This window comes from Littorina saxatilis, linkage group LG1 (assembly GCF_037325665.1).
Source record: "Littorina saxatilis isolate snail1 linkage group LG1, US_GU_Lsax_2.0, whole genome shotgun sequence".
NCBI classification, from domain to species: Eukaryota; Metazoa; Mollusca; class Gastropoda; order Littorinimorpha; family Littorinidae; genus Littorina; species Littorina saxatilis.
In genome coordinates, this window is record NC_090245.1 from 17,575,475 (window position 1) to 17,591,320 (window position 15,846).

The following is a 15,846-nucleotide window of genomic DNA, read 5'->3' on the forward strand; positions in this document are numbered from 1 at the left end:
GCACAGCGTATGATACCGCAGTTATGAGTTCATTTTTGCCCCGATCACTTCCCATTTTCTTTCTGTTCTGTATGCAAAATGAACGATTTGAAATGGCGACGTCTCTGGACTGGAGACACCGGTATAACATCAAAGCTCATGAGTGTGGCAATCGCCAACATATGGTCATATGTAAATGTGAAGATTCAAAGTACATTGACATACAAAGTATGCATATCAAAAAGTAATTTGGTCTCACCTAGGCTATGGATGAGATTGGATTTTAGCACATTTCTTTGAAGACGTCCGTATCTTTGCCGTAACGAAACGTCTGCACAACTTCCGGATTCCCGACATGCATCTGTCAGTGCCAAGATGGCGACGTCCATGGGTGATGCCACGTCCCTGGCGTCTATGGATTCCGTGGAAAATTTAACTGAAATTGATGACATTAAGAAAGCTTTGGAACGGCTTAGCGAACAGGAGGTCAGTGCACTACATCAGGCTTCCAGACAACTTGTACTAGAGTTGCGTTTCTTTGGTGCAAAAGCTAACATTTGCAGCTAAAACCCGCAGTTACTACGGGATCCCTTCATTCAGGGTTATCAAACTTGACAGCTTATAACTAACTACACTATAAGAGAGTTAACACTGCGTTTACCCCGTACACCGCAATTTCACACATTTTTTTCACAGTGATTGTTGGGTTAAATTCTTTTGAGTGTGTGCAAAACTGGCACGGTAGCAGGATCAACCGACTGCTGCAACACGGAGTGAAATTTTAGTTTGACCCAGTCGTCAGTCAATGTTTTGTTAACCGGTGCTAATAAATATATAGATCTCACAGTCACCATTTGGTTCAAGTAACCAACCAAACTGAGACATAATACCGTAGTGACAGCACACACACAAGAAAACACACCCTAGTTTTGTTTGTAGAACATGTATGTATACATGTATGACTGTTTACTCTTGTCTCCTTTGGTGTCTGTTTGTCTAGTATTAGTATTAATTATTCTGCCTGCCTACATATCTCTCTTGTGCAGATGAGAGAGAGGGAGGAGGGGAGGTTAAATCAGAAAGTAAAGAGAAAGGGCATTAAATTCATTTAAAAAAAAAATGGCGAGTTGGGAAATTGTGTAGTTCAGAATCAGGGTGTAAAAAGAAAAGAAAAAACACACAAAAAAACATGCAGTCTGAGAGCAGAATTTGCAACTTCAGTGAAAAGTAGTCTGGTCTGTACTTCTGTTGTGAGCTTTAGATTAGTGCTAGATAATAACAAGATGAGGAATGATGATCACACTAGCTGTCCTGATCCATGTGATCTGCTGACAATCGGCACCAGATCTGACTTCAGCTTTTATACTTGAAAAAAACTGCTGGATTTATTCTTCTTCTTCTGCGTTCGTGGGCTGAAACTCCCATGTACACTCGTGTTTTTGCACGAGCTGAATTTTACGTGTATGACCGTTTTTACCCCACCATTAAGGCAGCCATACGCCGCTTTCGGAGGAAGCATGCTGGGTATTTTTGTGTTTCTATAACCCACCGAACTCTGACATGGATTAAAGGATCTTTTCCGTGCGCACTTGGTCTTGTGCTTGCGTGTACACACGAAGGGGGATAAGCCACTAGCAGGTCTGCACATAAGTTGACCTGGGAGATCGGAAAAATCTCCACACTTAACCCACCAGGCGGCCGCGGCCGGGATTCGAACCCTCGACCTTCCGATTAAGAGGCCGACGTCTTACCACCCTGCCACAGCGCCCGTCGCTGGATTTATTCTAAATCTAATACTTGGAGAGCTAATTTTAAGTTAAAAATTTGGTAGATTTCTATTAGTTACACTCTTGTTTTTAAATTTCACTGATTGATCAATGCAAATACAGCTCTCACAGTCACAAACTGCCATTTGGTTCGAGTAACCAATCAAACTGAGACGTAGTACTGTAGTGACAGTTTTGTTTCTATGGGAAAAACAAACTGATAGGACTGACCATCTTTGGAGGGCACCACCCTCCCCTCCCTCTGTGGTTGTCATAAATATGATCGAACGACAGAAAATCCAATTGGCAGAAGATCAAGACAAAACATTAAAGCAACAGAAGATCGAATCGCAGATCGCGCGCATGAACACGCACTCACGCAAGCACACACACACACTACTGTTTACTCTGTCTCCTTTGGTGTGTGTTCGTCTGTTACTGTTAGTTAGGCCAACAAAAAAAATAGGTGTGGTTACGGTAACATAGCCCCAAAAAATAGGGTAGGTAGGTAGGCAATCAACACTTTTTTTTTTTTTTACTTTTTTTTCTAATGTGTACAAATTAAACCTACTTGACAGGGAAATAAGTGTGCGACACGGGCGCTTTCGCTTTCATTGCGTTTTTTGCACTCGGTTTTTTTTTGTTTTTTTTGTTTTGACAAATGTAATAAAAAGTTATAGGATCGGCCCCTAAAAATAGGGTAGGTCGGGTTACCGTAACCACACCTATTTTTTTTTTAGGCCTTATTCTGCCTGCCTGCTTATCTCTCTCTTGTGCTGATGAGAGAGGGGGAGATTAAATATAGAGAGAAACTCAGAAAGATGGGGGCGGGGCATTCATTATTTAGATTAATATAAAATATGTCGAGTTGGGAAATTGTGTAGTTCAGAGTGTAAAACTAAAAAGAAAAAAAAAACCCACACAATAAAAAACAAAGTCTGGAACTGGAATTGTCAACTTCAGTGAAAAGTAGTCTGGTCTGTACTACTGTCGTGAGCTTTAAATTAGTGCTGGTAATAACAAGATGAGGACTGATGATCACCCTAGCTGTCCTGATCCATGTGATCTGCTGACAATCGGCACCAGATCTGACCTAAGCCTTTATGCCAGAACTAAACCTGCTGGATTTATTTTAAATTTAGTGCTTAGAGAGCTTATTTAAACATTTGGTAGATTTCTATCAGTTTCGCTCTTGTTTTTAAACTTCACTGATTGATCGATGCAAATATAGATCTCACAGTCACAAACTGCCATTTTGTTCGAGTAAATGTGCAGATGAGAGAGAGAGAGAGGGAGGAGGGCAGATTAAAAAGAGAGAGAAACTCAGAAAGATAGAGGAGGGGCATTAAATTAATTTTTTAAATGGCGAGTTAAATTTGCAACTTCAAAGAAAAGTAGTCTGGTCTGTACTAGTATCGTGAGCTTTAAATTAGTGCTAGGTAATAACAAGATGAGGAATGATCACCCTAGCTGTCCTGATCCATGTGATCTGCTGACAATCGGCACCAGATCTGACCTTAACCCTTATGCCAGAAAAAACCTGCTAGATCTATTCTAAATCTAGTGTTTGGAGAGCTAATTTAAACATTTGGTAGATTTTTATCAGTTACAGTACACTCTTGATTTTAAACTTCACTAATTGATCATTGATATTTTCTAACAGGCAGAGGTTGAGGAAGACCTGAAAGGTTTACTGGAGCACCAAAACACACTTGAGAGCAAAATGTCCAGTCTGCACAAGATGTTGTGAGTATTACTGCAGGCCTGTAGCTTTTACAAAATTATTTCATCAACAAATTTGAACTGTGCATAGAGAGCATTTACTGTAGGCTGTTTATTTTTGGTGACCAAGTGGAGGGATGGTCTTATCCTAGGTAAAAACCAGGTTAGGTCTGAGATGGTTAGCTGAACAGTTTTTACGAGACAGAATTTGCCTTTAATTACGTAAACTCAAAGGGAACTAAATTTGTAAAAATGTAACCATGCTGTACATGAAATTAAAAATATCACTTAGACTTACAGGTCTAAGTAAGATTCCATATTTAATCTTATCAAAAGTGCAGGTAATGATTCAGTTGGTTTTTTTGCCCATCATTTCCTGGTTTATGTTCCTAAAACTTTAACTGCGAGTAAAAGCAGCTTACTTCCTACTTGAATATTTTTTTCTCATCAAACTGATTTATGAGGAGGAAAGAAAATAAGTGTGTGGGTGTGAGTGTAGCCTTTATGTCTACATGTATACACATGCCTGTACATGTAAGGTAATGTATCATTCATACTAACTAAGTATGTAATTATTAGCTGTCAGTTGGTGTATCTATCAATGGCGAGAGTATTACTATCATTTGATATCGATGCTACACTTGCTTTTCAGACCAAATCTACAGATCCTTGAAACAGATTCCAGACAACTGAACAGCATGATATCCTTTACATCCACTCTTGCCGAAAATGTCAGTGGGAAAGTCCGGAAACTTGATTTGGCCAAGGTCAGTGTATAAATTCTACAAGGTCATTTGTTAGGTTCTGCTTGATCAACTACTGACGCAAAATCATACATGCTGGATAAAATTCATCTTGGTTGGAAGTGTATTATTTATGTTTCTTGAAGTTATCTTGCTTGATCTTTAAAAAAAAAATTGAAAGAATGCCACATTTTTGTGACAGAACATTAACACTATTAGACCACTCGCTAGCTGCATTGCTTTGTTTAGGGTGAAAACACGGTTTGTCTTTAACACTTGTCAATTATTATTTGCTCTTTTACAGAGTCGTGTGGTGGAATGCTCAGAAAGGGTGGAAGATATCCTGGACTTAAAGTTTTGCACTGATGGAGTTCAGATTGCACTGCAGAATGAAGACTATGAAAAGGTAGGTTGCTTTTCAGGCTGAATATTTTTGCACTGTATTTGATAAAGAGATAGATTGTGTTGTCTGCAAGCGAGGATGTGCGACCCATGTATTTTGATATCACATTTGAACATAAGCTAACAGTAATGTGTGTTCTGTGTACATTTATTTATTGTGTTTTTTTTTGTCTTCTTCTTTTCATCAGTGTTTGACGGTTGTGTCCATGTCATTCATAGTCTTAGGCCTGCTGATGTTATGAACTGGCAAGTTTGGCATAGGTCTTCCACAGTTCCCCCCTTTTTTCTTTTTTTGGTGGTACTTATACTATGCTTGCAATTTTCCATTCTTTTCTTTTCGTCTTCAGGCTGCAGGACACGTACACAGATTCCGCAATCTTGATGAGACAGTGATACGAATGGGCACAGAAACTAATGAAGGTAAGATTTCAGACTGTTTAAACTTTACTTTTAATAGAGTTTGCAGTTTGTGGGATTTTTCTAGGGAATTGAGATCATTGGATGTTTTGGGATAGTGCACGGGCAAGGCGATGCTGCAGATTTGAGATGTAAGTGTGATATGATAATTAGTTTTTTTTCCCTGTTTTCACTTGAGTCTGATGTATGATTTTGTGTTTTTCAGGTTTTGCACAGTTCAACTGTTTTTTTGCTAATATCAATCTGCTTGATTTAAAGAAAATGAGGACTCTAAATGCAGTGTTGTTCCCATCCTGAGAGCAGAAAAAGGTCAGTTGGACCTCATTTGAAAATATGTATAGGTCCAAATGTCCTGTCTTGATAGGAAAATTGATGGTCAGATGACTCCTACATGTCAAAACAATCCGACAGTGGACTGACCAGGGGCCAGACAAATGTGTCAGATACAAAAGTTATGCGTCAATGACCGAAGACCAAGGCCAGGAAAGAACACTGTAAATGATGGAAAATGTTCATTTATTTGCTGAGAAACCATCAGCACCCTCAAAGTGAAGTAATTCAAAAAGAGATGATTGTCTGTTGAACAAGTTTATCCGCATTCAATAAAAGCATTTTTTGCTTCCAGGTGGTACCCTTGACACTTCATTCAAGCTTCTGTACGAGTCTGAAGAGAAGCTGAAGAATATAGTCAACAGCAAGTTTGATGCTGCAGTGCACAGCCAAGATGTTGCATCTGTAGAACGGTTCTTCAAAATCTTCCCTCTTCTGGGAATGCACACTGAGGGCATAACAAAGTTCAGCAAGTACCTGGCTGCTCAGGTACGCATTACAGGCTTGCAGTTGAAGCTGATTGTTATATATATGTTTGAAGAAAGTTTGGTTCACCCATGAAAAATTTCTATTTGAGCAGCTTACTGCAGTGAATTGTAGATGCCGTGTTATGAATTTGTCATTAAAAAAAAGTGGAATAATATTGATGCTTGTGATTTTTGAGTCACTTGAGAAAAAGTGACTCTATGTAATCGGTCAGTGTTAGTCTGTCCGGCCGGCCGGCCGGCCGGCCATTCGGCCGTCCGTCCGTAGACACCACCTTAACGTTGGACTTTTCTCGGAAACTATCAAAGCGATCGGGCTCATATTTTGTTTAGTCGTGACCTCCAATGACCTCTACACTTTAACGATGGTTTCGTTGACCTTTGACCTTTTTCAAGGTCACAGGTCAGCGTCAAAGGAAAAATTAGACATTTTATATCTTTGACAAAGTTCATCGGATGTGATTGAAACTTTGTAGGATTATTCTTTACATCAAAGTATTTACATCTGTAGCCTTTTACGAACGTTATCAGAAAAACAAGGGAGATAACTAGCCTTTTCTGTTCGGCAACACACAACTTAACGTTGGGCTTTTCTCGGAAACTATAAAAGTGACCGGGCTCAAATTTTATGTGAACGTGACTCATTGTGTTGTGAATAGCAATTTCTTCCTGTCCATCTGATGCCTCATATAATATTCAGAACTGCGAAAGTGACTCGATCGAGCGTTTGCTCTTCTTGTTTTTCGTAATGCTAGAGTCGCAGTTGAATGAGTTATGGTTTCAGTCTAATACAAAGGGGCGGGGATATAGCTCAGTTGGTAGCGCGCTGGATTTGTATTCAGTTGGCCGCTGTCAGCGCGAGTTCGATCCCAGGTTCGGCGGAAATTTATTTCACAGAGTCAACTTTGTGTGCAGACTCTCTTCGGTGTCCGAACCACCCCCCGTGTATACTACATTGGGTGTGCACGTTAAAGATCCCACGATTGACAAAAGGGTCTTTCCTGGCAAAATTGCTTAGGCACAGTTAATAATTGTCTACCATACCCGTGTGACTTGGAATAAGGCCGTGAAAGGTAAATATGTGCCGACATGCAGTGGCTGCAATCTACTGGCCGTATAAAATTTCATCTCACACGGCATCACTGCAGAGCGCCTAGAACTGTACCCACGGAATATGCGCGATATAAGCTTCATTGATTGATTGATTGATTAAAATGGAAAGTCTTGTAAGGGAGGTTCCACTGTGCCAGCATTACCATGAACATTTTGACTCATTTTTTCAGCTGTCAGAAAAAGCAGACAACAATTTAAAATTAGCACTACACACATCAGAGGAAGACAAGAGAGGGACTGTGCTCTTTGCCGACACCATCACACTCCTGTTTGAGGGCATTGCGCGAGTTGTGGAGATCCATCAGCCACTTGTGGAAACTTACTATGGTAAGCAGCAAGTTTCATTATTGTGATGTGCAGTTATATGCTTGGTGGTTATTTGTAGCAGTATCCCAAGTATGCTCTGAAACAATATCCCCAGTGGATGATGTTCTTTCTGTTTTTCTTCTTCTTTGTTCATGGGCTAAAACTCACGTTTACTCATGTTTTTGAACGAGTGGGTTTTTACATTATATATGACTGTTTTTCATTTGTTTTTTTTTGTTTGTTTGTTTATTCCTCTTGAATATCCAGTAATGGCAAGTGGGCGTGAAGGCATCCGTCATGATTTGTCTGGATCTTTATCATCTGTTTTTACCCTTTGTTTCAGGGCCAGGACGGTTACTTGGCATGTTGCAGATTCTTCAGAAAGAGTGCGACAGGCAGTCTCGTAAAATTATGGAGCAGTTTAAGTCACGGCGACAGTATGAAAGATTGGTAAGTACATGTATTTGAAAATGTGTTTTATTGTTTCCCTTCCATTTCTTCTGAATGCATTTGATGAAATTAAAGAAGTTAAATCATAGAATGATTTGATTGAGAGGTAAAAAGAATAATAGTTGTGTCTAGACAGTTTTGCTCAGTAAATAAAACACTCAAAAATAAAATAAAACTGTTATGGCTTAACAGTTGGCATTCTTGATGTTAAAAATATGTGTTAATGTTAATTTTTTTCTGAAAAAGAAGAGGAAGATTAGCACCTGTTATTGTTGGTGCCATCTTGTTGCTTTTGATGATATGAAATGCATGTAGAAGATTGTTTCAGTGTTACAGATGAAAGTACCCATGAATTGTTGAATACTTTCAGGCGAAGCTAGTACAGCAGAGCATGGCAATGCAACAGAAACAGACCGGTGCAGAAAAGTGAGTGAAGAGCAGGAAGCACAAAGAATATAACATGTACTTTTTGAATCGCAGACTCTCGGTGTATCAAAATGATTTTTAGAAGACACAAATGAGTGCATAGTTTTGTTTGCTTACATCACCTAGCTTTATATTTATTTTGCATCTTGGCAGTAAATGTAGTTTGCTCCCAAGCGTAGTGCAGTTTTTTCTTACGCAAACTGGCAACCATACTTCTACATGCAGACACACATGCCTGTGCTAATTTAAAAAGTTTTCTTGGGGTGAATTTGAGTAAATTGTGGCCAGTAACACTCAATCACAAATTTGTTTGAGATGGAATGTTTGTTTTTTATAATCTTTGACGCAGACTTGACCCAAGAGAGCTAGACGTAGTGCTGTCAGAGATGGCTCTGATGAGTGCAAGGGCTGAGCTGTACAGTCGATTCATGCGGCGACGGGCTCTGGTGAGTAGTAACCTTCTGCATGGTAAAGTGGAACTCCCTTTTAAGACCTAAAATCGGAGAAAACAAGGTCAAAGGAGGGAGTCTTAAATTTGGGGATCTTAAAAGGGGGGGTTCCACTGTATTACTATTAGACCAGCCTGCATGCAAATGCTGTGTTCCTGCCGGGCCTTTTTCAAACCAGTAGTTCTCTACAAGCACAAATCCTGGCTCTGATAAGAACCGGTCATTCGACTATGTCAACCGGTCAAATCAACTGAATGTATTGCAAATTCTAAGAGAGAAATATTTCAAACAAAATATTAAGGGTAGACATGCCTATTTCATGTCCAGTATTTTTGGTTTTTTATTGGTAAAACACTGGAAAATTCGGGATAATGCAATCCCTGAACTGATGTTGCCCAACTCTCCCCCTATCCTCCTTGACATACAATACAATACAATACAATACAATACAATAACTTTATTAATCTCTAAAAGAGAAATTACATTGCTGAGCGTTTGTGTCCGTAATAATAACATACATAAAACATTCAAAATAAACATTTGTTCTTTGTCCTGAGAAAATATAGCACATTGGTTATCACATAAGAAAGTATATTAAAAATAAATTAACATGCATTCACAATCAACAATGCACAAAAGAAAGTCAGCACCTTGCCGGTTATCACATGTTGTCTAAGATTAATTAAGAGAGTAGAATGCAAAACAAAATCAACAATACTGAAACAATACAGAACACTGACCCCGTGCATCAGAGCGACAACACCAGCATCTACCGCCCCACCTGAGAATTGAAGATGTGAATTGCAGATGGAATGAACGAATTTCTGTAGCGTGTGGATCTTGCGGTTGGTTGTCTGAATCTGTTGCTCCTGTCTGTCCGTCTACTGTCAAATTCCGGTCTGAGTGGGTGCGAGTCGTCAGCCAAAATCTTCTGTACCTTGTCAGTCAGTCGTCGTTCATGTGTTGATGTGAAATTGTCCTGCTTCCTCCCTACCACCCCACTTGCTTTCCTGATGAATTTATCTAATCTATCCCTGTCTTGCTTGTTGATGTTGCCACCCCAACACACGGAGCCAAAGTACAACACACTATTGCACGTTGAAGTGTAAAACATCTGAAGGATTTCTTGTCTGATGTTAAAAGACCTGAGTTTTCTCAAAAAGTACAGGCGAGAGTGGAGTTTCTTCACAAGGGCATCAGAGTTTGGTTTCCATGTCAACTTATTGTCTATAATCACCCCCAAATACTTATACTGCTCTACCTTCTCTACGACCTCCCCCTTGATCACTATCTCCCTGTGTACATGTTCCCCCCTCCTGTTGTCCATTATCATTTCCTTTGTCTTCCCCACATTAAGCTCTAAATAGTTGTTTTCACACCACCCCACAAACCTATCTACCTCCTGCCTGTAGTCAGAGTCGTCGTCAACAGTCAGCAGTCCGGTCAGTCCAGTGTCGTCAGCAAACTTGGTTATGGGGCAGGAGTCACTAGAACTTCTGAAATCTGCTGTGTAGAGAGAAAAAAGAAAAGGTGAGAGTACTGTGCCTTGTGGTGCCCCTGTGTTTGTGCAGATTGTGTCTGAAACTGATTGCCCCCCCACCCTAACATACTGTGGCCTGTTTGTCAGGTAGTCCATAACCCAGAGGATGGTGGCTGCTGGGACATTCATGCTAAAAAGCTTCTCCGCCATTAAATGAGGCTGTATAGTATTAAAAGCGCTGGAAAAATCAAAGAACATCAAGCGAATATAAGAGCCAGGCTTTTCTAAATGAGAGTAGATCTTGTTTAAAACATTCAACACAGCATCATCAACACTCCTGTTTTTCCTGTATGCAAACTGACATGGATCAATAAAATCTTTCACACAATCACTCAATTTGAACAAAACAACTCTCTCAAAGACTTTCATACAAACAGAAGTAAGTGCCACAGGTCTCAGGTCATTCATGGTTATCACAGTCTTTTTCTTTGGCACAGGAACAATGCATGAAGTTTTCCATAGGGCCGGTACCCTGCTAGCACCAAGCGACATGTTAAAAATGACTGAAAAAATATAACTAAGTTGCTCTGCACATAGTTTTAAAACTTTGGGCATCATCCCATCTGGTCCCCCCGCCTTGCTAGCATTAACATTCTTCAGCCCCCTCTCCACCTCTTCTTCCGTCACCACTATTGGGGAATCTCCTTCCGTAAGCCCACTATCACTGGTCAACCTGTCCCGCATGTATGCCTCTTTGTCTCATGCTCCTTTTTCATCGCCTTCCAGGTGTCTTTGTTTCTCTTTACCTCCCATAGTGTGCCTCTAGCTTCTTATTTTAAGTATTGTGATTCTTGTGGTGCTGTTCTTAGCCCTTTAACTTGTATAAGTCTGTACTTTCAATCTGTTTGTTGACAGGGAGATCTGGAAATGGAAGTGCCAGATGAAGAAGGCAGGAGAGGTATAGCACTTTTTTGATCTTCTTCTTCTGCGTTCGTGGGCTGAAACTCCCACGTACACTACGTGTTTTTTGCAAGAGTGGAATTTTACGTGTATGACCGTTTTTACCCCGCCATTTAGGCAGCCATACGCCGCTTTCGGGGGAAGCATGCTGGGTATTTTCGTGTTTCTACAACCCACCGAACTCTGACATGGATTACAGGATCTTTTTCGTGCGCACTTGGTCTTGTGCTTGCGTGTACACACGGGGGTGTTCGGACACCGAGGAGAGTCTGCACACAAAGAAATAAATCTCTCGCCGAACGTGGGGACGAACTCACGCTGACAGCGGCCAATTGGATACAAATCCAGCGCGCTACCGACTGAGCTACATCCCCGCCCCGCACTTTTTTGATGATCCGTACAACTGTGTTTACCTGTAAACAGGTGTTAGCAAAAAGGCAGAAGCATACATCCAACAAAAATGGATAATTTTCTCACAAATAAAGGGTAACATTCTCACAAAAAATAGTCAAAAAAGGTGTTTTGATGTAGAAAAAGCTTGCAAACAACAAAAATGTATCTAATCAGAACTGGTATGATGGTTTCTTTTCTGGTTTCTTCACATAAAAACTCGTACAATACAATTTTAGCTTGCTTTCCATGAGTTTTGTTGGAACATGGCCTGTCAAGGCAGACATCAAAATGACTTCTTTTTTTTCAATTTACAGGCAGAATAGCGGAAGTGGAAACATTCTGGTCCAGCTGTGAGATGAGCCGCATGATGCAAGAGTTGATTGGAGTCTATATCATGATGGAGGAATATTTCATGCGGGAAATGATTCTGAAGGTAACATTTTCGTTATGAAACATATACCACAGCCTACGTCAGTCAGAAGCCTCAGTACCCTTTTATTCCTGCAAGATTTTTCTCCTCTGAAAGGAGCCAGTAGCTTCCACCCCGTACAGTTGCATTTTTGACTCGCCTAAGTAATCAGTGTCTCAATATGGGGGTAAACTTACATAGGTTATAAAAAGAAAATCTGAGAAAACAAGGTCTTAAAAGGGAGGGAGTCTTCTATAAGGTAGGGTGTTTTTCCCTGCTCTTGATCCATTAAAAATGTGAAAATGTATGAGACCCTTTATCATTTCTTCATGAAAATGTTTCGAATGATCTTTCCAGGCTGTCAACATGGATGCCATTGAGGAGAGTCAACAAACGTCCAGTATGGTGGATGACACATTCTTCATTGTGAAAAAGTCTGTCAGGTAAGCAGTTGTTTGCACACATTGAACTTAAGAAAAATCTGTATTCATTTATAAAAGCTGGGTTAGTTTGTGAATACAATTGTGAAATCATCACGTAATAGTTTAGATCACTTTCAGCACTAACCATGTATTTCATGCACTTGAGTTTGTGTCTCAGATACAGACCTCAATTTTAGCTTTGGTACTTTTGATTCATTTCATTCATTTATATAGAGTTGTACTTCTGTAAACAGGAATGAAAACACACAAAGGTAAAGTAAAGTATTTAGTCAGTCTTTCCCTTGTTCAAATACAGGCGAGCTATCTCCAGTTCAAGTATAGATGGGGTGTGCGCCATGCTGAATCATGCCTGTACCATTCTGGAGTCGGACTTCCGAGAGGTACTTTACGCTCGACTACGTGCGGGGTTCCCATCAGGCTTTGACCTTCTGCAGGCGTACAACCTTGTGCAAGCCAGCTTCACACAGGGAAAGCTGCAGAGCTCTGATGCTGAGAAGGTCAAGGCCAGAGCTAGTTTTTTGGTGAGTCATTTAGTCCTGTTGTTGAGTGCAGGAGAAAATGGTGATGTTGGTGTTGCCACCTTTATTGATTAACTGCGTGCCTGAAATAGGTAGGGAGAAGAAGATGATTTCCTGTAGAATTTTTACAAGTGATTGATTTACTATCTTGACTGCGTGTCTATTCTCTATAAAGCTAATCATACTTCCTCTCTTAAAATGTAAACAAATTTGTAGGTTTTCACATACCCTTTCATTGACAGAAACAACGTATACCCTCTGTTTATTTATTCTTTTTTTATTGCAGACATCTCTGAACAATGGTGAAGTGAGTTGTGACTACTGCAAGGCCTTGAAGAACAACTTGGAGGTAATTATGCACTGTATTCTAGCTAAAATTGATTACCTCATCTCTATCAAGCAACATTATTCATTTTTGTTTGTTTGATGTGGGTGCATGTTCCCGAGTGTTTTTGTTGTTCATTTGTGTGTCCGAGAAATATCTACACATGCTTCTTGTATAACAAGTTCAGGTTTATTTCTTGCCAAATCAAGTGCTACTTCATGTGTGTTTCAGGATGAAGTATCTAAGCTGTACGTTCAACATTGCACAGAACAGAGCAAAGCTAAACTGGAGGTTTGTGTTTTATTTATGGAAAATGTGTGTGGGTGTGTGCGTACATGTGTGTGTGTATGTGCGTGTGCGTGCGTACATGTGTGAATGTCCATAGGACAATGATATGATTTGTATGTTATTTGGATGGTTTGTGTCTGCATTGATGGTTTACAACGTATGTATGGGTTATGGAGATCAACTGGGGCATGAATGAGATATTGATTTATTTATATAATTAAAAACAATAGCTGATAAGATTTCTTCTGACTTGACTTTAATTGATTATACCATGGTATATGTTTACAGAGTTGTCTCAGCGACCTTGGCACAGTGTCTGGGAGGTTTAAAGATGTTGTGGACTTCGGATTTTCTCAACTGTCTTCCAGTGCAATAAAACCGCGCATCAAACCTTTAGCCGACTCATTTTTGTCAACAAGCCATAATATCACAGAGGCAAGTATTCTTTTATCTAAAACTGTCGACAGTATTCACAAATTTTTGTGTGTGTCTATGTGTTAGTAGTTAGTGGGTCAGGTTTCATTGTTTCTCACAAAAATTGTTGAGAACCAGGTTTATTAAAAGAAATTGGTAGTGTTTCTATGATGTTTGTTAACATATCTTTTAAATGTGATTTCAGGAGGAGTTCACAGTCTACGAAGCAAATGACCCTTGGGTGCAAAGCAGCATTGTCACTTTAGATACTATGCTGTCAACATTTAAGGTAAATATACCACTGTCATTGTTTATATAGGAGAAATCTATGTTTATGATCAATGTTATTTAGTCTACAAAGCATTTGTTTTGAATTGTACATCATTGGTTGAAACATGATTTTATTTAGATGACAAAGGGTGGCATATAATACAAAAGATAAACTTCGGACCACACAACAAACTATGCTTATATCAAGTGTGGTTACACACATCCATGCAGAAAAACATCTTGTACATCATTGAGCACAGATGCAAGTGATAGTCTGCTTTTTGATTTATGTAAATTGTTTGTCTCTTTATTTTTGTTTATTCTGAGAAACTAGGAAATCAGTTAGATGTTCTGGCTACAGAAGGGGCTTGTTTTACACTTTTTTTGCTGGTATGACCGTAACATTTTCCCCCTTTGTCTTTTTTCAGAGTTCTCTAACCAGTGCAAACTATGACAACTTTGTCAACTTGGTGACAACAGAAATCACCGTACAGCTGGAAAAAGCTGTGGGCAAAACAACTTTCAACAGGGTCAGTTGGTAGAACAGAGTTGTGTGTCTGTGTGTGTGTGTGTGTTGTGTGTTGTGTGGTGTGTTATGTGTGTGTGTGTGTGTGTGTGTGTGTGTGTGTGATCGCGCGCATGAGAGAGTGAGTGTGTGTGTGTGTGTGTGTGTGAATCATGCGGCATTGATAGTCGTGTTCTTTCAGTTTTGTTAAATGTGCACCTTGTTTTTTTCTTTTACAAGTAAACCTTGTGATTAGATGCTGATAATTTACTGCATTTAAAAAACAGGAGCAACATGGTTTTCATCTTGGGTTGCCATTAATTCTTACTTTTAATAGAACCCCAGAATACAATGTACTGTTGATTAATTTGTGTAGTCAACTTCTGCTTAAATTTGTTAACCTAACCTTTTTCTGCATGTTAAAGTAAAGAAGAAAAAAAGTGCATCAACTTCAGGTGTTTTTCCCATTTCTTTTATTTGTTACATTTTTAGTGATGCTGTGCTTCTTTGCCTTGCATTTCAGTTGGGAGGGTTGCAGTTTGACAAGGAGCTTCGAGCTCTGGTCGGCTACCTGTCCTCCGTCACTACCTGGACTGTGCGAGACAAATTTGCTCGACTCACACAGATGGCCACCATCTTGAATCTTGAGCGGGTGAGCTTTTCAAAAAGGACTGGGCCTTTTTGCCTATGTGATTTTTGCCTTCTTTTGTCTGTGTGTTGTGCATGTGGCAATGCAGAAAGCCAGAATTCCTTTGATTTAACAGGTGCCAAGGCAGGCAGTATTCCTGCCAGTGCGAAATACCTATGAATTGTTGAAAAAACACTGTTTAAAGCAAAGGGAGAACAGAAAAGTTGTAACAAAACAAATTCCCCAATATTCTTGCTTGAATATTAACATAAGAGAAAAACATTGACCAGAAGTTGTCATTGTGCAGGTGTCAGAGATCATGGATTATTGGGGACAAAACTCAGGGCCTCTCACCTGGAGACTCACTCCTACTGAAGTGCGACAGACACTCAACCTCAGGTAAGTACAGTGATGGGGCTAATATTTTTTCAAACTGGTACACAAACTTTTATGATAAAAACTATCCAGAACAAAAAGGTAGGCTGGTCATTGGAACCAGTAAGAGTCCAACTCAAGAGTACTGCTTTTGTTGTTTTACCAGCGAAAAAAACGGTAGTTCTAAAAATCAATCGGTAGGTTATACCGGCAGCCAATTAGTTTCTGGTATTTTCTCATTTCAACCGGT

The 15,846-nt window shown here is 39.8% G+C and overlaps 2 protein-coding genes across 2 annotated transcripts in view; one reads left to right on the forward strand and one right to left on the reverse strand.

Annotated features, from left to right (window-relative positions):
• The window catches only part of LOC138963237 (splicing factor 3B subunit 3-like), a 57,236-nt gene extending 56,883 nt beyond the window's left edge, over positions 1-353 (reverse strand). The window contains exon 1 of the mRNA XM_070335298.1: positions 239-353. The gene's annotated coding sequence lies outside the window, so the exon portion shown is untranslated. The remainder of the gene's footprint in view (positions 1-238) is intronic.
• LOC138963255 (conserved oligomeric Golgi complex subunit 4-like) lies at positions 328-15,620 on the forward strand (the record flags this gene model as incomplete). Its single annotated transcript, XM_070335322.1, is given in 21 exon segments — positions 328-465; positions 3,409-3,491; positions 4,120-4,234; positions 4,515-4,616; positions 4,960-5,032; positions 5,655-5,848; positions 7,128-7,284; positions 7,607-7,713; positions 8,084-8,139; positions 8,489-8,585; positions 10,984-11,026; positions 11,736-11,854; positions 12,188-12,273; positions 12,569-12,794; positions 13,078-13,140; positions 13,348-13,407; positions 13,693-13,839; positions 14,024-14,107; positions 14,517-14,618; positions 15,117-15,245; positions 15,529-15,620. Coding segments are annotated over 21 exon segments (2,246 nt in total), but the record flags the coding sequence as incomplete, so codon positions are not given.
• Positions 15,621-15,846: the final 226 nt, after the last annotated feature.